Source organism: Mesocricetus auratus, unplaced genomic scaffold (genome assembly GCF_017639785.1).
Source record: "Mesocricetus auratus isolate SY011 unplaced genomic scaffold, BCM_Maur_2.0 Super-Scaffold_100024, whole genome shotgun sequence".
NCBI classification, from domain to species: Eukaryota; Metazoa; Chordata; class Mammalia; order Rodentia; family Cricetidae; genus Mesocricetus; species Mesocricetus auratus.
The window spans coordinates 7,319,406-7,342,057 of NW_024429205.1; the positions used below are offsets into that span (position 1 = coordinate 7,319,406).

General features: G+C 47.4%; 1 protein-coding gene and 1 non-coding gene across 2 annotated transcripts; both read right to left on the reverse strand.

The window, feature by feature from the left end:
* Positions 1–6: 6 nt before the first annotated feature.
* Pdia6 (protein disulfide isomerase family A member 6) lies at positions 7–17,690 on the reverse strand. The gene is made up of 13 exons (XM_005084943.4): positions 17,581–17,690; positions 13,967–14,108; positions 11,348–11,405; positions 10,792–10,918; positions 6,575–6,681; positions 5,098–5,228; positions 4,755–4,869; positions 3,972–4,112; positions 3,378–3,462; positions 3,210–3,282; positions 2,764–2,922; positions 1,118–1,214; positions 7–446 (listed from the first exon to the last, which is right to left on the reverse strand). The coding sequence occupies exons 1-13, from the start codon at positions 17,612–17,614 to the stop codon at positions 378–380; spliced, it is 1,338 nt and encodes a 445-aa protein (XP_005085000.1). The 5' UTR covers positions 17,615–17,690; the 3' UTR covers positions 7–377.
* Positions 8,795–8,930, reverse strand: LOC121133888. Its single transcript, XR_005870900.1, has one exon. It is a non-coding gene; the product is annotated as a small nucleolar RNA SNORA5 (small nucleolar RNA).
* Positions 17,691–22,652: the final 4,962 nt, after the last annotated feature.

Consider the following 22,652-nt stretch of genomic DNA (forward strand, 5'->3'; position numbering starts at 1 on the left):
GCAGTGTCCAAAATATCATTTTATTCTTTAATGGAAAAAGCCATTAATATTCAAACAAAGGAATCACATTTTAAAAACCCTATACATAAGAAACAGCCTCCAAGAACACTCAAGCAGCAGTCAGCAGGAGGGAAATGTTTCAACAACCCACCTTGCTTCAAAATATACCAAAAAATGCAATCCGATTCACTGCTACAATTCATAGAATTCTTCAGTGTTTTCTTGAGACGCCGAGGTTTACTGCTGCAGTGTTTTCAGTGGCCAGCCGGCTGGCAAGTGCTACCCGGAAAGGCCAAGGGCAGACAGCTAACCAGAGCCTTCACTGCCGGAAAACTGCCCGCTCCCAAGAAGAGACATTGGAAGGCTGGGCTGTGGCCTCACAACTCGTCCTTCTCCAGGTCATCAAGTTCCACATCGCTGAGGTCAATGTCATCCTCCACAGGAAGCTGGGACAGAAAGGTAGGTTAGAGCCTCCAATGACTAACAGTTTCAATAGAAAGCAGATTCAGGATTCCAGCCTGGCTCTGATGGGAAACCAGAGCACTTGAGCTAAGCTATGGGGGTGGGGGCAGGTGTGTAGCCTAGGCTGGCTCTGCAGTTCTTCCTCCTCGGGTTCCCACAGCTGACTGCAGACATGCACCTCACCTGGCCTTTCTGTTTTTGAAATAGCTCCATTCTTTAGCTCAGTCTGGCCTCAAACTCGTGGCAATCCTTCTGCCTTAGCCTTTCAAATAGTGTAGTATGAATTTCTAGGCATGAAGCCAAGCTGACCTGACTTTTAAACTGTGATTTCTTAAAATCTTTACTTATGTGTATGAATGTAACCTGCATGTATGTCTGTGCACTATGTGCATGGAATGCCCAGAGAGGCTACAAGAGGGCACCGAGGTTGTACACTGATGTGAACCACCATGTGTGTGCTGGGCATTGAACTCGCTCTTAACTGCTGAGCCACCTCTCCAGCTCTAAGTCATGGTTTCTCTAACACTGAAGATAGCCAGACGAGGTGCATGCTGGTTATGCCCCAGGCAGGACAACAGTCCTTGGTCTGATAGTGGACTTGGTTTCCAGGTACAGAGACAGGAGCTGGGGAGAGAAGCCCCTTGCTGCCACTCACCTCTCCATCTCTACCATCCCAGGGCTCCCTGGCAGTGATGGCAGGAAAGGAACCACCTCCCACGGGTGCTGTGGAGCCACGCCCAAAAGACAGTTCCCTTGGGGGAAAAAATACCGAACACATTTATATGTATTTCCAATGAATTAACAGTCAAAATGCAATGTGCCTTGCACCCATCAAGTCAAGTGCTACTTCTAAGTCCTCTCGTTTTTAAAGAATAAAACATGAAAGGCTGCCCGTGACCCTTGCCTGCTAAGCCCACAAGCTTGCAAAGCACATTACTAGTGAGGTGAACGGTTTCACCAGCCCAGCCTGGTGCTGGGAGAATAGATACACAAAGCGCTTACCAGTAAGACATAAACATCCACACTTGAAAAGTACTTATATAATCTGGCTACTAAAAATACGTCAGTGAGGTCCTGATCCTCTGGTCTCTACCAGCTGCCAGACTACAGGCATCACTATGCCAAGCGTTTTGAGGCTACTGTAGCCCAGGCTGGTCAGGTCTTGAACTTCTGATCCTGCTGTCTCCACCTCCTGAGTATACAGACAACAGGCATGCACCACTGTGCCAGGCTAAAACCTGTCTTTTATTTTGGGTTCTTTAGTTTTATGCTATTTTTTGTAGAATACATTAAAGAAGAAAACCATTAAACAAACAAATTTATTACTAGGCCAGGCGGTGGTGGCGCACACCTTTTATCCCAGCACTTTGGAGGCAGAGGCAGGTGGATTTCTGTGAGTTTGAGGCCAGCCTGGTCTACAGAGTAAGTCCCAGGATAGCCAGAGTTATACAGAAATAACTGTCTTGAGAAACAACAACAAAAATTCATTATTCTGGGTTCCATTTATTACCATGCTTGGGGAAAATGTACCCTTTTCACTTTATGTTTTACTGATCCTAGAGAACTTACTTTTACTGCTATTAGAGGACTTAAAGGAAGGCTTTTAAGGCAGCATCCCCTCAATGTTATTAAACACAGCACATGGTCTTAAAAACAGCAGCCTCAGTGTGGCCCTTGGTCCAGGCACTTACAGGATGCTCTCCACACAGGGCCAGTCCCCAGCTTTTGTACCAAGCAGGAAGTTAAAAACCTCATTTCACGGGCAGCTGAGAAATGAATAAGGAAGAAAGCAGGAACAGGAAACACAATTGACCTCTCTAGGTCAATGCCTTGTATTTGCCCAAGAAGTGGTAGGTGGCGCTTCAGGACGAGGTGAATAGCAGGGCAGGATGGAGAGCTCTGCAAACTGGCTTTTGAGTTAAGAGCCCATCATGCTTGCCTATAACAGGAGGATCCTCATTTTCACATACATTCCAAAGCCTTCAAGGGCTTTGCCCCGAGGTCAGTAAGACCAAGTACACAGGAAGGGTGGGAATGGTGAGACACGCCACGAGGCATCCTCCATCGTGTACAAGACCTCGTAAGACCTCGTTGTTAGCAGAGGCCTGAACGGCGTGCAATATGACAAGTAAGGCAGGGAGACAGTGCTGCCACAGGAGAGAGTAACGATGTAAAAGCTCAATTTTATAAACACCCAATTACTCCTAAGTTCTAACTGCAAACGAGTTCCACTTACTGCCTGGGTTATGCATATAAACCAACAAGACCCAACAGGTAAGACAATAAACAGCTGAAAATTACCTGAGAAACTCATTAATGCCTTGTTCACTGAAAGACCCTTTGAGAAGAGCAAATTTCATTTTGCGAGCATTGATGGCTGCCATGGCAGGGTACCCAAACCCTCCGATCCCCAGTGCGGTCTCCAACTCAGACTGAGCTCCAGCTTCTGTCCACAGCCACCTGGGAAAGCAGACTGGCTTTAGGGCAAGGGTGCCTTCTGGATTAGAATCTAGAGTTACATTCAAATCTTAGAAAGGAGCATAGGATGGGCCTGTGTTCAGATCCTACAAGGCTGTCCACTAAGTCACATGGATTTCCTGTGTCACCTGAACTTAGGTCTCGGCTGGTAAGCAACAGGCTGGTGACAAGCACAAGCAGGCAAACACAGTGCACACTGTAGCGAACACGAGGGGAGAGGCAGGAGGCCTGCACCCCGTTCTCAGGGGAGACTCAGCTTCAGAACTCACCCCCACATCTTTTTCTTGTATTTGTCAGCCAGCTTCAGAAGAACTTCCAAGTAAGAGTTCCTGCCTGCAGCCCCTGGTTTACAAACAAAAGATATTGGAGGTGAAATAAAATCACTTCACTCAGGAAGCACTCTGAGGAGCCAGCAGCGAGAAACAGTCTGTGCTCACCAGTGTCCAGGATGTGGGGCAGCACGGCCACGACACAGAGCTGGTGCTCCTCACACGTCTTCTTGGCCACATCTTCATTGATTATCTGCACAGAACACAGGGCAGTTGTGCAAGACGACACTCAGAGACTCATCCACACGATGCTTCCTCGCACAGACACGCCATCTAGAACCCTCTACAAGTGCATGCCAGCATTCATTCCTAAGCCACCTAAGCAGTCTCTGAAAGTGCAATGTCCTGGCACAGCCGTACCAACAGGTCACGTCTGTGTACAAGGTGTCTACACAGGGTGAGGCTCTTGGTGGCTGTGAGCATGGAAAGAGTCTGCACTACTGGGTAGAGCTTACAGCTCAAGTGAGACTGAATTCACAGTGTAAGTATCTTAATCCCAGAAAGTCTGGAAAAGTAGCAAATCAAGGGGGGGTCAATCGCTGGGGCATGTGCCTATAACCTCAGCACTTGTGGGGCTGAAACAGGAAGAATACTGTGAATTCAAGGCTAGCCTGGGCCACATGGTCAAACTGTACAAAACTCAGAAAGGCAAAGAGCTCATCTGAGTAAAGGCAGCTTCTTCACCAGCAGGGAAGTGCTTACCTCAAGCAGCTCTGGAGGTGGGGCATTATCCGAGAACAGATCCAAGGCCCTCGACACTATGTCTGATCTTGTCCGTCCACCATCATAGTCCACAGGAGACTCGCCTTTCTGAAATATCTTGATTGTAGGGAATCCTCTAATCTATTAAAGTATAATAGCAACTATAATATATAAAATGTTGATTGACTGATAAGCCCACAATCTTTATGGTTTCTAAAACCATAGACATTTCACTATCACCAAAGTATACTCCAACCAAGCATGGGCACACACCGCTAATTCCAGTTGTTTGAGAGGCTGAAGCAAGGACCACAAGATGGAAGCCAATCTGGGCCACTTACTGAGACACTGCCTCAAAAATAAACTTAAGTGCTGGGAACGTGGCTCAGTGGTGGAGCATTTGCCTAGCATACATCAGTCATGGCTTAAATCAACAAAACTGGGGGCCGGGGGCTTCCCAGCAGGAAGCCTAGTCAAGAGGTTCATTAATTGTGGAGTTCAGTGAAACCCTGCCCAAGTTCTGGGTATTGAATACAGTGTGTATACTCCAGAGCCAGAGGATCAACTTCCAAAAGCAAGATGAATAAATCAATAAAACCCAGGGCAAGCAAGAGCAATTGGAGTGATGGTGCATAGACCCGCAAGACTCGACAGTGAGGTCCACCATGTCTTCATCTAAAATGGTTAAACATCTCCCTGCCTACTTCCAAGGGAGGCAGGAATAAAACACCTGTTGGAAGTCTTGAGCATCTCTCAAAGTAAATGGGCCTTAAGCATACTCACCCCGTACCGGCTGGCTAGGACCTGGTTCACGGTGGCATCCACGGCTGCCAGCTTCACTTTTCCCTTCGTTTGCTCCTTTACCTCTGTGGCCGCAGCAGCCCATTCTGGCTCCAGGCTGCAGAAACACATTTGAAAAGTACATGAGCTCACAGCACAGGTCCTTACACTGAGCTGTCCATCCTGGTCTAATCCGTTTTATGCCACACTTCAAACACATCTTGGTGTCTTCACCACAGGGATGATGCACCAGTTCCCGGTAGATCTGGGAATAGCACAGTCCACAGCTGGGTGACTATCCTGGGAGCATCACGACTGAGAACACTATGAGGTCCAAGGCACTTACTTTTTGCAGTGTCCACACCACGGAGCATAGAACTCAACCATCCAGACATCGTCACTATCCAGGACATTCTTATCAAAGGTGTCATCCGTCAGCTCTATCACATCCTTCTTACTGGAACTATCACCTCTGCCCTGTCACAGTGACATCAATGTTAAACTACTGCCCAGCCAAAAATGAACATCCCTCTCTGCAAGTATACACAAAACAATCATTTTACAAGGTAATTAAGTTTTTCATTTGTTCATTAGCAAGTAAATGAAAATCATTACCAATATGATTAATTGGAAGCATTCCTTAATATGACTTTTGTTTGGTAAGTCTTACTTTTAGACAAGCCTGCTACATTCAGTACAACATAGGATCTGCCTTGACTTCTTGTATGCAGAGCTCAAGTGCCCCACAGCATGGTTGAATGCGGACTCCGGCAGACTATTCTGTGTAGACACAACTGCTTCTACTTCTTCATATTTGAAGTCCAGATCATTCAAGATAGCTGACACTAGTGTTTCATCTTCCCCAGGCCTTGCACACAACAGGCAAGTACTCGGCCTAAGGCAGTGCTGCTCACTTTGCTGTGCTTCTGTCTGTCATCAGGCTAATTGCCATGGCAGAGGCAAGGCGATGGTGCCACCTCTGGACTATCTACAGCTAGTTTTACAGGCCCCCTGAGGGGGTAGAGAGCCATTTTATAAATAACTTCACTTCTAAGGATCCATGGGCATTACAGTGAAGCTTCACACTTTACATTTCATACAAAAGCATGTAAAATATCAATCCTAGGGCTGGAGAGATGGCTCAGCAGTTAAGAGCACTGCCTGCTCTTCCAAAGGTCCTGAGTTCAATTCCCAGCAACCACATGGTGGCTCACAACCATCTGTAATGAGATCTTGTGCCTTCTAGCATGCAGGAATGCAGGCAGAACATTGTGTACATGATAAATAAATAAATCTTTAAAAAAAAATCCTAGAGTAGGAACTTGTCTCTCTTCCTCTCCCTGTTTATCCTGCAGGACTTCTCATGCATTCCAGACTCACTGCCACAGACACAGGTCAAGAGCTCTCACAAAGAAAGGCTGGAAAGTGAGTCTAAGATTCTTTTCTCCTCTCGGAACCGGGAAGGTCACGAGACACTAGAGCTTGCCGCCTGCCCTTGGCACAGAGCTTCTTCACTCTGTAGTTCCAACTCCTCATCCCAGTCTAGGGCCCAAAACACCTATCTGGGAACCTCATTCTCAGACTGCCAGGATGTTCTGGGACTAAGTCGATCCTGCCATGTAACTCTAAGGAAAGAACAGGCTGAGTAGAGATCATACACTCCTATAATTCCAGAACTTGGGAGGCAGAAGTATAAGAGTTTAAGTCATCCTTGGCTACAGAGAGAATCCAAGGCTAGCCCAAGTTACACGACACCCTTTGTAAGGGACACACATTCAGGCAGAAAACTTAGATGCACTAAAACAGACACCGTACAGCCTTACCTGTTTCCCAGAACTGTACCCACCACTCCGCCCACTAAGGCGATCCTTCACGAGCTGGCGCAAAGCACTGAGGGCAGCATCTACGATGGCCTCCCCAGTTCTGCCGCCTGTGGGACAGCAAAGGACAGCCAGGTGAAGGTAGGCAACCTCAGGCTGACGTTCTGCACAAGGCCTCTCTGGCGCCTATGAAGACGCGTAACTCCTATCTGTCTGGCAACTGATGGTAATCAGGCCTCACGTGGACTTGCTGCAGCACTCTCCCAGGATGCACTCTGCCCTAGATGCCCCACCCTAACGCCAGTTTCTTCAGTTCCTAGTTACTATGTGAACAAAAGCTCTCTGTTCACTGTCTGGAAAACCACATCTTCTCATGAGAAAAATCTCATGGCTACAGAATGTATAACATGGACATGGAAGAGAAGCTTCACATCTAGTCAGGAAGACAGGAAATTTCCCAAGTACGGGGAGAAAGCCAACAATACCTTTTCTAAGACACAGAGAAGTAGACAGAAGTTTGTGGGAAGAGTAGAACATGAGACATGGAGAGTAGACTGTGTGTGAAGAGTAGAACATGACACATGGAGAGTAGACTGTGTGTGTGAAGAGTAGAACATAACACATGGAGAGTAGACTGTGTGTGCGGGAAGAGTAGAACATGACACATGGAGAGTAGACTGTGTGTGAAGAGTAGAACATGACACATGGAGAGTAGACTGTGTGTGAAGAGTAGAACATGACACATGGAGAGTAGACTGTGTGTGTGACGAGTAGAACATGACACATGGAGAGTAGACTGTGTGTGTGACGAGTAGAACATGACACATGGAGAGTAGACTGTGTGTGTGACGAGTAGAACATGGCACATGGAGAGTAGACTGTGTGTGTGACGAGTAGAACATGGGACATGGAGAGTAGACTGTGTGGGAAGAGTAGAACATGGGACATGGAGAGTAGACTGTGTGGGAAGAGTAGAACATGGCACATGGAGAGTAGACTGTGTGTGTGAAGAGTAGAACATGAGACATGGAGAGTAGACTGTGTGTGCGGGAAGAGTAGAACATGACACATGGAGAGTAGACTGTGTGTGTGAAGAGTAGAACATGGGACATGGAGAGTAGACTGTGTGTGCGGGAAGAGTAGAACATGACACATGGAGAGTAGACTGTGTGTGAAGAGTAGAACATAACACATGGAGAGTAGACTGTGTGTGCGGGAAGAGTAGAACATGACACATGGAGAGTAGACTGTGTGTGAAGAGTAGAACATAACACATGGAGAGTAGACTGTGTGTGTGACGAGTGGAACATGAGACATGGAGAGTAGACCGTGTGTGCGGGAAGAGTAGAACATGAGACATGGAGAGTAGACTGTGTGTGCGGGAAGAGTAGAACATGACACATGGAGAGTAGACTGTGTGTGCGGGAAGAGTAGAACATGACACATGGAGAGTAGACTGTGTGTGTGAAGAGTAGAACATGGGACATGGAGAGTAGACTGTGTGGGAAGAGTAGAACATGGGACATGGAGAGTAGACTGTGTGGGAAGAGTAGAACATGGCACATGGAGAGTAGACTGTGTGTGTGAAGAGTAGAACATGAGACATGGAGAGTAGACTGTGTGTGTGAAGAGTAGAACATGACACATGGAGAGTAGACTGTGTGCGGGAAGAGTAGAACACTTCACTCTGAAGCCAAGTGAGCAGAAAGCAATCGAGGCATCTCTTCTATTGTGTTTAAAGTTCAGTTAGGATCAATTCAATCCTAAGCAACCACCTCAGCTTAATAAAACTCAGGGAGTAGTCAGGGCTGCATGAGACCCTACAGCGCAAGAAACAAACAAATCTTAACCAGACAGAAGGACAGTAAGTGTGGAAGTTTACCCAAAACTAGAGACTCAAAACCCCAAAACTAACTGTTCCAGAAGAGCAGGGACAACATACTTTGAAGCCCCCTTCAGAGTTCAAAGGCCAATATCACATTAGAAGGAAAACACTACAGGAACCACTTGACTTATGGTTCCCATCATCATCATCATCTTTTTTTTTTTTTTTTGTGGTTTTTCGAGACAGGGTTTCTCTGTGTAGCTTTGGAGCCTATCCTGGCACTCACTCTGTAGACCAGGCTGGCCTCGAACTTACAGAGATCTGCTGCCTCTGCCTCCCAAGTGCTGGGATTAAAGGCATGCGCCACCAACGACCAGCCTTCTTTTTTCTTGTATGTACAATGTCTGCAGCCAAATTTATCCCTAGGTCCCAGGGCAGGGGACACAGGGCCCATGAGCAGCAGAGCTTGCTGTGGCAGCCATCTGGGCCAGTTTCCATCATGAGAAGACGGGAACTGAATTTGACTTGACTGCAGGGTTCCCAATTTCTATGGTCAACTTAACCACAGTCCAAGAATATGGTTTGTCTTAGTTCTTTCAAGTGAGACCTCAGTCACTAACTTCTACAGTTCTACTTTACTACCAGTGACTGTTACTAGTTTCTGATTGCCTACTTTATAAAGTGTATGTGGATAGGGAAAGTCTTTTTATGGTCAGGCACCTACTAGGAGCCTTAGAACAACTGTATGGAGGGAACCCTCAGGAAGTGTTCGGGTAACTGAAGCACCAGACTCAACATGAGAGCAGCCTTGCACTACTACTGCAGAGAGTTCTATGTCCGAGTCAGTGTTCTTGTCCCACCCTTTGTACAGAACACACTCAAGCAGCATTCATCTAGGGAAAGATTTTCCCACTGTGCACCGGTGCTGGCCCACTCTTTCCATAACGGGTCACATGCATTGAGTACTATCTATCTTTGAGGCTACTCAGCTCTGCTGCTCTGGTGCAAACGCAGCCTTGCCAATGCATAAAGCCACAGGTCTGGCTGTGTCCCAAACACCTTATTTAGGGCAGGTAAGATGGCTCAGCAGGTAAAAGTGCTTGGCACCAGGCCAGGCAACCTGAATTCAGTTTCTGAGATGCACATGGCAGAAGGCAAGAACCCCTGAAAATGGCCTTAGGAGTTCGTTCATATGAACACTCAAGTGCACATGCCATCAATAAGCAAGTGTACTAATAAAACCTTATTTACAATAGAGACAGCCTCAGAGAATGCTCTAAGTATTGTCTTTATCAACAGCAAAATTATAACCAATTATCATTTCAAAGCAAAAAGAAACATTTACTCCACAAAACGAAACTTATCATCAAGGGAAACAATGCATCCAAGTCGTTGTCTCCAAGGATTCTGACCCCCAAGTCTGGAGCTTTACCAAGACGACCATACCTAGTATGCATCTCCCATCCTTTGCACGTGCTGATTTAATTTCATTCTGGTAGCCTGGGCAGGTTTCCCTCCCCCTTACAGAAAAGCAGCAAGACCCAAGCATGGAGGGGCAGGACAGTTGTGGCAGGTTATGCTTTGAATTTACAGACTCCACAGCCCTAGGACCTCCCCAGGTCATGTCTGGTTGGGATTTTCCTATTCAGCCCACAGGTAACTCTGTTCACATACAAAGACCAGTTCTTTATGCCATATTTAGCAAATTTTTAAAAACTTTTAGCCAAATTCACCATAATGTAAAAGTTATGCTCAACATTTTCATAAGGACCAAGATCTGTCCCAACTCATCAATTCCGATTAGATATTGTGTGTGTAAGTGTGTAGCTAATGATCAACTGAAGACCTTGCTTGGACTGAACACAAACTCCCCACCCAGCCACCCCACTCCCCACCCTCTGTGGTGCTTTAAGAGCAGTGTGACTAAGATAACATTTATTCCTGGGAGTTTAGAGTCAGAACTCTCTAGTTGCCTCAGTGACTCCCAACAGACACGCACAATTTTCTTATCTCTAGATCAGGGAATTTGGAGTTCCTGTTATCAATAGTTTGACACTAATAACAATGTCATAGTCAACGGCATATGCATTAAGAGATGAAGATCATAGGCAAATACCACGTATGCTTTGCCAGGCTCTAGTGCTACAGTAAGGGGAGGACAACAGATCTTCATCAAACATTAACAGCTGCAGCGAGAAAGGCATGGAGGTAAAAAGGTGCGGGTCTATGACCACTCTAATAATTCACATGCACACACGCAGGCACGTGTGTACACACTTGCAGCCCCCACTCCAGCTCAAAACCTGGAGGAGGCACGAAGTGCTGTCACAGAAAGCAAGGCTAACTGGTTACAGAAGGCGTCACCTACAGGGGAGCAGAGTGAAAGAGTCCTTACCCTGATAATCTTCCGGTTTGTTTTTGTTAGCTCCGAATATCTTGATGGTAGGAAATCCCTGGACACCATACTGACCTCCCAGGGACTGATGCTTATCTGCATCAACTGCACCGACTTTGACAACATCCTGAGGAGATACAGACACATTACCCCTTTCCCTTAGTCCTCCAGCCGCATCTGACTCAAGTACACAAGGTAAAGGGCTCGGTGAAGTTACAAGGACCACCGAGGATTTTAGGCTTGAAAACAAACCCCAAGAGAATTTAAGTTGTACAATGGGCAAAGGGCAAGTCCAGCCAGCAGGGAGTCTTTGGAAGACTGGACACGAAAACCTTCAGAACCAGTGTGGCTACAAAATTATATAATTTAGCTTGGAAATGGATGGAATAAAACCAGACGACATGAGAAGTAACATCTGTCCCACACCAGTCTCTCACAGGGTGTTTGGCAGCACAACCAGCACTTAGGACTTAAGCATGCAAATTAACTTCCCAGTGTACACTCACCCATCTGCAGATTTAAACACACAGTGGAGGAGGCCGTCTCAGATACTCACTTTCAATGCGGTGGCTGCTTTCTTCCATTCTGGTGTTAACCTCTGGCAATGACCACACCTGCCAAGAGACAAAACACAAATATGGTGACAGTTAAACCCTCTGACCTTCAGTTCCTAAAGCAGCCACCAGTGGGGTCCCCACAGGGCAGGGAGCTTGCAAGAACAAGGACCAAGAGGCCCAATGACTACTTTCATCATCCGAATAAAAACTTCAGCAAACCATGATAATTACACAAACTCCATCACTTGCTGACTATTGAACAGGCCTGTTAGAACACAGGGAAAATCTTTGTTTTTAGGCACTAATTCCATAAAAGCAACCAGAACTTTCTGTAAGTCAGGCGGGGCAGCACACACCTGTCATGCTGGCACTTGGGTGGCAGGGGCAGGACCACAAGTTCGAGGCCAGCCATCTGCACAGTGAGCTTCAGCACAGCAAAAACAACACAGTGAGATCCCTCTCCCAAAGCCCAAACAAGCAAAAAGTTCTGCGAAACAACAACATTGCAGCACACTGCGTGACGAGACTCAAGCCCACTCCCACTGTCCACTGCGGTCTTGGGCCACTGCACCATCCGTTCTCACCACGGTGGGACACCCATGGTGGGCAGACTGTGTGGTTTACCCACAGGTAATGTGGTACGTGTTTTAAAAAGGCTTTACTCGTCTCTTCTATCTGGGTCTCTAAGGACATCAACGAATCTGTGTAAAGGTTGACGTTGAACTTCTGATCCTCGCAAGGGTTTTTCTTCTTTTTTAAGAAAAGGTTTTGCTATGTGGCCCTGGAACTCCTCACAATCCTCCTGCCTCTGCTTCTGGAGTGCTAGAACTAGAGGCGTGTGCCACTTGCTCGACTACCAGCTCTAGTCAACATCCAAAGCCTATGAAGGAATCCAAGGTTGGCCCTGGATGGAAGAATCCAAGCATAAAAAGGCTCAAAGTGACTGTTCTAATTAGACTTTTTCTCAGCACACTATGCATAAAACTGCCAGCACAATCGTTACCTACCATACCGGGAGCCTGCCTTCGAAGTCACACCATCTGCTAGAGTTTCACGAGGAAGTTTTCTTGCACTGCAGCTCTCAGAAACACATCCACTACCCACGATATAAGCGGTAAGAAGCAGAATGCGCAAAAACACCTCATAGAGCCATTTAACTACTTGGCAGCCTGGACAGGTACTATTTGCCCAGGCTAGTTTAAATGGGCTGACCACAGAAACCAGCACTTGGATGTAAAACCTTTATAAATAGTCAAAGCATTAAAAAGAGCCAGGTTCACAAGGTGCTGGCATGAACGTTTAGCACTGCTCTTCACTTGCTACGGTGACCTAAGAAATCTGCAGAGAAGCAGTGCTAAGTTTCTAAAACTCTCAGAATCCACAAAAGAACTTTCAGCAGACAACTCAGGACTTCAGAACCGATGGTAAGAATCCCGTAAGAGCCCAGGTCTGTGGAGACGGAGGCAAAGGAACAAGTTCAAGAAAGACTTCCCTGAGATTTGAAATGAGTTCAAGGCCAGTCTGGGCAACTTGACCAGAATCTACCTTAAAAATACATCAAGTTCAGGTCACACCCTGTGGTGTTCAAATGAGATGCTCCTCCCAGTCTCAGGCAGTGTAATACTCAGTGCCCGGTTGGTGGCGCTGCTTGGGCAGGCTGAGGACATGTGTCACCGGGGAGGGCTTTGACAGCTTAGACTCATACCACTTCCGGTTGGCTCTCTGCCGCTTCGGTACCATGCCTTTGGCCTGCGGTCTCTGCCTCACCACCCCAGCCTCTCCTTCTGGAACCGTAAGCCCAAATAAAATGAACTCTTTCTTCCGTAAGTTGCCTTGGTTGTGGTGTTTCACACAGCAATAGAAAGTGACTAAGGATATTTTCCTGAAGCTCACGAGACGCTGTTCGCTTGTGAGTGTTCAGCCCTGGCCAGCTCATGGTCAGATGTGCAACTGATGTTAGCTTCTCTCAGGGGTCTTACACTCTGCTTTGCAGCCATCACACTCCTGTACACGTTTTACCCAGTTCCCCAATGTGTCTTCACTTCCCCTTTCATCACACGCTTTAACTAGTAGTCCGTGCAACACTGCATTCTGTGGATGTACAAAAGCCCAGTCTCCTTCCACCACGTGGGTCCCGAGGGTTGAACTCAGGTCACCATGCTTGGCAGCAAGCACCTTTTTCTAAGAGACACCTTGCCAGACCACCCCACAACTGACTCAATCTCCATGGCTTTCAAGAGACCCAACATGTGCAGTGTGTTCTCCTAGTCTATAACTATTTGGACATGGTGGCACAGATCTGTAATCGTAGTTCTCAGGAAGCTGAGGCAAGAGCATTTAAGTTCTAGGCCAGCCTGGACTACATAACTTCAGGGTTCCAGACCAACCTAGACCATACAGGACACCTGCACTCATGTGTACACACACATTTAAAAACAGCTGGGCATGGTGGTGCACACCTTTAATCCCAGCACCTGGGAAGCAGATGCAGATGGATCTTAGCAAGTTCAAGGCCAGCCTGTTCTATCTAGTTCCAGGACAGCCAGAGCAAGTGACTCTGTCTCAAAAAAGCAAAATCAATCAATCTTTAAAAAGCATAACTATTTTATAATACGTACCATGGAGCATAAAACTCTACAAGCCATAGACTATTGCTCTGAATAACTTCTCTGTTGAAATTTGATGGCGTTAATTCAATGACATCATCACTAGAGGAATACAGACCGTTGACAGCCAGAAAGAAGGTACAGCTCACCAGACCTGGACAAACGACAAAACACAGTAATGACAGCACAGGCTCTTCCCCAACCCAAGGCCCTTGCAGAAAAGGATGTTCTGGGCCTGCCATTGCCCTTGGGTACTTCCTGTTGCCGTGCTGGGCATGAAGGGCATGGATCACTCAAAATCATGACAGCTGCTACTTTCAAGTGAGGCATGCGATTCTTCACAGCCAGAACCCAGGAACTCATTTTGTAAATAAGCAAGCAGAAGGCCCACATATAGTTGAGGCAAACACACCAAGTGGCAGAGTGGTTCTCTAAAGTCTCCAAATTGCTGGTTAAGCATGCCTTGGCATGAAGAAACTGATACATTATGCAAGAACGCTGCATCCGATGGATTTTTTTTAAGATGTGAAAAAAGTAGGGAAGATGGCTCAATGAATTAAGAACATTTGCTATGCGAGCATAAAGATTCAAGTTTGTATCCTCAGTGTCTACATAAAGAGCTGACCATGACTTTATATGCCTGCAACACCATTGTGGGGGAGAGGAGGGGCAGAAGGATCCTGGAAGTTTGCTGGCCAGCCTAGCTGAAAAGTGAGCTTCTGGGTTAGTTAGTGGCCCTCTCTCAAGGGAATAAGAGATAGTGATTAGAGGAAGACACTCAACATGCAACTTTAGCCTCTGCGTGTGTGGACACAGGTGTGTACACCTCTACACTCAAAAGAATGCACCACACACACACACACACACACACACACACACACACACACACACAAAGACACACCAGAAGGGAACTATGGAGAAAGGAATGGACCAGAGGGAGAGGAACAAGAAAAGGTAATGGGGTATGTGTGTGAATATGGTCAAAGTACAATATGTACGTGTATGAAAATGTCCCAAGGAAACCTACTATTCTGTGCAGTTAATACATTCAAATATCAATGCCTAAGAAGTATAATACATCTGAATAGAGGGTCAATATCGTAGGAACTTATGAAATAAAAGTGGTCTTTTCTAAGAGTGATGCCACACACACACCAAGAAATATGGAATGAGAGACAGTTAACACACTACCAGGGGGCAATAAGGAAGGCTGCAGCTGGCTACTGCATTTAAGGACAATGTTGTCTGCTCACAGCTGAGCAACTGTATCAGTGAAAACAGCCAGCAGCCAGTGGGCAGAGGACTGGAGAAGAGGAGGCAGGAAGTCCAGAGAACACAGACAGTTCTGCAGGCTGGAACTGGAAAGAGTGTGGGGTAGGGTGAAGCTTCGGGACGAGATGGAGTCATCTGTGGGGGTATGTACGCATAGCAGGAGAGGTAAAGGACACTGACGGTCTCAGCCAAAAGCCCCAAGTCAGGATGGGAACCCAGAGTCAGACAGGAGCTATGGAAGGCTCCATCGAATTCACAAAGTGGGACAGGATGGTGGCTCAGCCAGTGGGGCTGTTCCCTCAAACGACTGTCCACTATGGAAGCCATTAGCCACATTTGGTTACCCCAAACTCAGAGGTCCTCCAAGGGCTAGAAAAGCACACTGGGTTCCAAAGACTTGGAGAAAAAAATAGAAACAAATTTTACTAAGATTTTCATACTGATTGAGTATGTGCTGAAATCATGATGGGTAAAGTACAAATGATCGGGGCTTAGTGACAGCATACGTGCTGAGAGGCACGCATGTAGACTATGTCACCATGTGACAAAGGCACCAATAGGGTCAGCTAGGACATCAAATCATTAGGGTGTAGAATCCAATGGGGCTGCCACCATAAATGTGGTCATTGTGCAATGTTATCTCTTCTGCTTCATTGTGGCTCCTAGAAAATTTAGGATTTCATTATATACAAAGTTGCATCATTGCATTTCTATTGGATGGTGCTGTTCTGCAAAGGGAATTGCAGAGCTTGCCTCCAAGTGCTGGGATTAAGGACATGTGCTACCAGGTCCAGTGAGTTCTACTACTTTACAAGACTGTTTATATCTTGTTTATAAAATTGTTACAAATCCCTATTCGCTTGATACACTATGTCTTGTGAGAATTTCAGAGATAGAAAAAAATCAGAAGTTACGGACACTTTGTACACAAAGTCATATGGGCTATTACCTCCAAGGCAACACTAGATACTTGTTGCAGTCTACTTCTGACTGATGGTCACCCAAAGTTTTAAGGTGTTTAGGTCTTAGAACTTTGATAAGTTGTCTCTATTGGGTAGCCACCTGTTAAAAGAAGCTCTTGAGAGAACTGGACGAAATGTAAAGGCAAAAAAAGTCTTACCACAATGTCTAGGAAAACAAATTGTCCGTGCAAAAGATAATGCCTTCTGAGGCATGGAGTCACTGTCCATCCCTGTGGATGCCCACAGAGGATATACACATTCTCCCCTGATGCCTAAATGGCCAAGAGAAGCAGAACCATCCAATCCTGCCTCAGTCTTATGGCTCCAAGATGATCTACCAGGGTCAGGGAGGATCACTCTACCCTTGGCTCTCCAACCAACAACCCCCCCTCCTCGGAGAGGAGGGAGGGCTGATTTACTATGCAGAGTAGGTCAATGTTGACCCATCAAGTTCTGCTTCACAGGGCCACAGGGACAATGAGCACCACCAGGAAACAGAACTCTCGGGGTCCACACTCCATGCGTGCAGATGGTTTTGCCATCTGTGGCTTCCCATTCAATCTCCGTAGCCGTTAAGGGTGTTATAACATTTCTGCCTGGCACCCGCCTGCAGCAGGATGTCCAAAAAAAAAAAAAAAAACCCAAAAACAAAACGGCTGACTACCTGATTAAAATAATGATATAATTGATAGGCTCACTTTCACAGGCACGGGAAAACTAGAGATTAAACTTTCCCTCTCATCTGCTCTCCACAGTAACCCAGAAAGTACTTCTTAAACACGCACTACCTAGCGCTCACGGGGTGAGCACCGTTAAAAAAAAAAAAACAAAAAAAAACTGGCAGCGAGGTGAGAAAACATGCTCCCGGTCACAGACAGTAAATGAAGGGCGAGCGAGTGCAGGGACCCAGCTCCCCTACTTTCCAGCCAGGATCTAGGCTGCGTTAAATAACACCTCAGAGTTTAATGCCGTGAACAAAGCCAGCCGGGAAGGGAGGAGACCCCCAAATTCACCCTCTGGGTCGCTAAACATCATTCCGGGGCACCTGGGTGGACTCTCCAAGGCTCTAAGAGAACTCGGGTGCGGTGAGGCCTTCCTCGGAGGGCACTAGCCACCTCCGGTTTGCATCTCAGAACCGGCCTCTGCTCCCCGCGTCTGTTAGTGAAGGCGGAGCTGGACCGGTGGCGGCTCGCACTCGGGGTGAGCAGAGGCAGCGAGTACCCGGCTCCCCGGGGCCTCCTGCAGAGGGCCCCGCCGGGCCTCTCCCATCCCGCCAGCTGAGAAGTCCCCAGGCCGGTCCGGCACCGCGGCCCCTCCGCTCGGGCCTGCTCCGCGGCCCCGGGTCCTCCAAACCGCTCCCGGCCCGGTCATCCACCGCAGGCCCGCGCTTACCGAACCCCAGGCGAGCCATGCCGAGAAGCCGCATTCTGCCCGCGCCGCCGCCGCCGCTCTGGCTCTGCCGCGCCCACGTCCCGCCCTCGGTTTCTAGCGGGCGGTGCGCCGGCGCGCGGGGGCGGGCCGGAAGGGCTCGCCGCGCCGTGGCCGCCGCTCATTGGTCTCTGTGGACTTCGCTCGCGTGCATGGCCAATGGGAAGCGGCCGGGTAGAGGTTACCGGTTTGGTTTTTTTTTTTTCTTCGTGGGGCCAGGGACCAGCGGTGGAGCGGAGTTGGGCGGGGCGGGCATGGGCGGGGAATGAAGGGGCAGGACCAGAGGATATTCCGCGCTGTCCCTGCGGGTCCCCCCCTTGTCCCCTTAGTTTTTCTTGGGCTAACTGAAGAGTCCAGGGCTGAGTCTTTCTTCATTTCTCTCAGTCCCTCATTCTCTTTCCTCTTTGACTCTCTCGTGGCCCGTTCCTTGACCTGTCTCTTTATGTTGGGAGACTAGCCCCGGGTCCTCAGTGTGCTTATTAAAGGACGTATTTATTCCTTTGTACGCGGGCTGAGTATTCGGAGGGAACCCTTTGCCGAGCTTGTTCTTTATAAAGCACCTTTCCACACTTCTTTATTTTGTTAAGTCGACCGCAAAGCCTTGTTCACTCACGTGACCCCCCCCCCCCCCGACCCTCAGAGCTCAAACAGCTGTGGGAGGTGGCAGCTAAAATGTATCACCCGGCCGAGGGAGCTTTGCAATATTTACAAAGGTGTCTTAAGGCCAACACACTAAGATGCAACTAAAAATAATGGCTGGGGATGCAGTTCTGTCGGTAGAGTGCTTGCCTAGCATGCCTGAAGCCTTGGAGGGGACTTTAGGCGCCGCCGAAACACACCGTGGTAACTGTGCTGGCTAGTTTTATAGCAGCTTGACTCAAGCTAGAGTCAGAGGGAACCTCAATTGAGGAAATGTGGCCATAAGACCCAGCTGTAGGGCATCTTCTTAATTAGTGATTGATGGGGGTCCGTCCACGGGTTGTGGTGGTCCTGAGTTCTGTAAGAAAGCAGGCTAAACAAGCCATGAGGAACAAGACACTAAGCAGCACGCCTCTGTGGCCTCTGTCTACTAGATACAAACTAGAGTCACCAGGGAAGAGGGGACTTCAGTTAAGGAATTGCTTCCATCAGTATGGGTATGTCTGTGCAGGCTTTTTTTTAAAAATTGTTTGCTTGATAATCCATGGAGGAGGGCCCAGCCCACTGGAGGAAATGCCTCCCCTGGACAGATGGTCCTAGGCTGTCTAAGAAAGGTAATAGGCCAGGCCAACCAAGCCAGGAGACAGGGTTCCTGTGTGGTCTCCACTTCATGAAGTTCCTGCCTCCATGCCTCTTGGTGATAGAGTCTAACCCAAATTAACCCTTTCCTTCCCAAGCCGCTTGTGGCCAGTGTTTTTAATCACAACAGAAAACAAACTAAGACAGCCTAACTGTGCCAGGTACTTTGGGAGTCAACAGCCACCGGCCAGGGAGCGCACAGCCTACACAGAGGCCGGGGAGACAAAGGCACATTATACTGCTGTGTTCCTGAGTTCTGATGAAGACCCTGGTACCACGGAACCCAGAATTAATCTCTTTTCTGTTTGCCTGCTTCTTCGGTGTGGTAAAACGTTCCCACAATTGACTGCTTTGCGTTTTCTCTCGGTGCTGGGTATCAGGCCCAAAGCTCACACGTGCTATGGAGCATTCTGCTGCTGAGTTAGCTATGGTCCCAGCTCCTCACTCACAATGTTCTGCAGTCGTCACCAGTATCCACACCCAGGTTTTTCCTTGTTCTGCCCATAAGAGCGTCACATTCCTCCCTCCCCCTCATCCCTGGTCACCATACTTTCCTGCTCATAAACTTGACCAAGTGCTGTGTACAAACTGGATCATTTCTGTTCTTTCGTATTCTATTTACTACATACAACATTGTGTGTGTATGCTGCTGTACATGTGTTCAAAGCATGTGTTAGATTTTCATTTCTTCCTAGGGCTGATGGATTTTCCATTGCAGAGATGGACCATGTATTCCTTACCCATCCCTCTGCTGATAGGCGTCTGGGGGCCTTTTGCTTTTCACTGTTAATACCGCTCTGAGCATTGATGTTCAGGTAGCTTCAAGTCTTAGGGAATATAGCAGGAGTACAATTGCAGGCTCCGGTTGTAATTCTTGTGATTTACATTAGAGAAATTATTACAATGTTTCTCACAGGAGCCGCTCCATCTGACACTCCTGCTCATAATGTATAATTTGTATCCTGCCAGTTTCCATCAATCTGAGTAGAAGTCAGGTGTGAGGCCTCCAAGCTGATTGAGAGCCAGTGTGTGGCTGGGCTGTGGGTGCCCTTCCCCGCTGCCGTGAGGCCTGTGATGTCCTGTGGAACAGAATGGGAGCTTGGCTGTAAGAGACACAGGACCTGGGAGAGAAGCAGCCGAGTAAGCCACCAAAGTTCAGCTCCATACTTATTGCTGCAAACCCCGGTCCATCCTGACTATTGTTGCATCTGAGCCCTGTGGCTCTGGGATACTGGGTGTGCTTTTTTCTATTGTTTTCTTAAGTATAAAAGTGATGATTCGGGCTGGAGAGATGGCTCAGTGGTTAAGAGCACTGGCTGCTCTTTCAGAGGTCCTGAGTTCAATTCCCAGTAACCACATGGTGGCTCACAACCATCTATAATGAGACCTGGTGCCCTCTTCTAGCTTGCAGGGATACATGCAGGCAGAATGCTGTACACATAATAAACAAATATTTTTAAAAAAAAGTGATGATTCCTTCCCACTAGAACTGGTTCTTTCACTCAGCACAGATTTCCTGAGTGCCTACTATACATACAACTGTGCCCATGGCTTGACCTCAGGGACCTCACAAATGAGACACATGGAGCTGTGTGGCTCAGTTGGTGGAGTGCTTGCCTCATGTGCAAGGAGGACCTAGGTTTGGTCTCCAGCACCACGTAAATAGTCATGAAGCATATGGAAAGCCATTTTCTAAAGTGCATATTCATTTATGGATATTGGATGATGTTTATAGTACTGCTTGTTGTCTGGGTCAGGTGGAGTCAGTGATGTAATACCTTGTAACACTCTGTTAAAGATTTCTGTGAGGATCCCGGTCCTCCCTCATGTGATGCTTTCTGTGCTGTTTAATACAGACACAGAGAGTGAATGCACTCAACTTATTTTCTCTACTTATAGACATTTCAGGATCCCCTGCATAGGGAATGGTGTCACCCACAGTGGTCATTTCTTCCTACCTCAAAGAACGCAGTCAAGGTAATTCCACCAGACATGTCCACAGACCACCTTGATCCAGACAATACCTCCCTGCCCAGGTATTTTTACATTGTCTCAATTTGATAATTTACCCATCACAGAAGGAGATGAGAAACAATTCATGGGTGAGGAGTTTATTTTGTATCTTCAGTCAAAACCTCTTTTATACTTCAGCTTTTAGCTTCAAGGACTTTGTTTAAGAAGGTCATTCTAGTTTTTTTAAAGATTTATTTAGTTATTTTATATATATGAGTGACTTTATATCAGAAGAGGGCATCAATCCCACTATGATGGTTGTGAGCCACCATGTGGGTGTTGGGAATTGAACTCAGGATCCTTAGAGGAGCATCCAATGCCCCTAACCTCTGAGCCATTTTTCCAGCTCCCAGGAGCATCTAGAACAGTGGTTCTCAACCTTTCTAATGCCGTGACCCTTTAATACAGTCCCTCATGTTGTGATGACCCTCAGTCATAAAAATATATTTGTTGCAACTTTGTAACTGTATTTTGCTACTGTTATGAATCATAATGTAAATATCTGCTATGCAGGATATCTGATATACCACCCCTGTGAAAGGGTTCAACCCCAAAGGGGTCGTGACCCACAGGTTGAGAACCAGTGACTAGATCTATCACTGATGTGGAATAGCCAATGTGTCTCACTCTGTTCATAATTTAATGTGAGCCCTCTGCTCTGATAGTCACTTGCCAATGGCCCCGGGCTGGGGATTTACTCCTGTTTTCCTTCACTGCCAATGTTGTGAGGTGTTGCCAGAATTGGGTCTCTTAAGCAGGAATGCAAGCAGTCTGTCATGTATGAGACATCCCCTTGCCAATGGCCTGTGGATGGGCAGGAAGGCTGTGTGTCTGGGCCTTTTGCCACTACACTGTGCCAGCCCGCTGATGGGCCAGGTGAGCCACCCAAGTGCCCATCAAGAGAGGACACATAGGGTGTGAACTTTGGAGTTGCTGAGTTTGCTGACCAAGTGTGGCGGTTTGAATAAAAAATGGCCACCAGAGGCTCATGGATTCGAATACTTGGTCACCAGGGAGTGGCACTATTTGAACAGATAAAGAGGAAGTGTGTCACTGGGGGTGGGCTTTGAGGTTTCAAAAAGCCCATTCCGAGCACAGAGTCTCTCTCTTCCTGCTGCCTGTGGATCCAGAAGCAACCTCTCAGCTCCTTCTCCAGCTCCAAGTCTGCCTGCGTGCCTCTGTGCTTCCCACCATGACGACAATGGACCTGGAGCCCACAGCTTCCCCAGCCCCATGCTGGCTGGCCACACAGCACTATCTGTCCATGGTCCTGCTGTCCTCTGACCACTTCCCTTCCCCATAACTAGTGTTAAAGTGCACCCAGCCATGCTCAGCTTTTCACAAGAGTGCTAGGGAGCAAAACGCAGATCCTTGAGTTTTTGCAGGGAATTCTCTTACCCACTAAACCATCTCCCCAGCCCCTTGGCCTGGCTTTTTATGGGGAAAAATATGCTTTTAAATAAAGATTTTGTTTATAATGGAATTTTTATACTTCCTCCCTCTATCCTTCTCCTTCTTCCTTTCAGTATTTTGAGACAGGTTCTTGCTAAGAAGCTGAGGCTAGCCCCAAGCTGGTGATCTCTCTGCCTTACCCCCTCTAGCACTGAGATTACAAGTTTTTTTTAGATTGTATTTGCACATTATTTCTCTTTAGAAACTCTTTTCCCATGTGTACTGCTTAATGTTGTCAGTTGACAGGATCTAGGATCAACTAGGACACAAACCTCTGGGCATGCGTGTGAGGG

Excerpts from the sequence above, each read along its gene's own strand:
- Pdia6 (XM_005084943.4), bottom strand. The coding sequence starts at position 17,614 with ATGCGGCTTCTCGGCATGGCTCGCCTGGGGTTCG. Across the intron at positions 11,406-13,966 it reads GTAGAGTTTTATGCTCCATG|GTGTGGTCATTGCCAGAGGT; the intron begins GTACGTATTATA and ends GTCTCTTGGCAG. Across the intron at positions 1,215-2,763 it reads GGCATTAATGAGTTTCTCAG|GGAACTGTCTTTTGGGCGTG; the intron begins GTAATTTTCAGC and ends TTTTCCCCCAAG.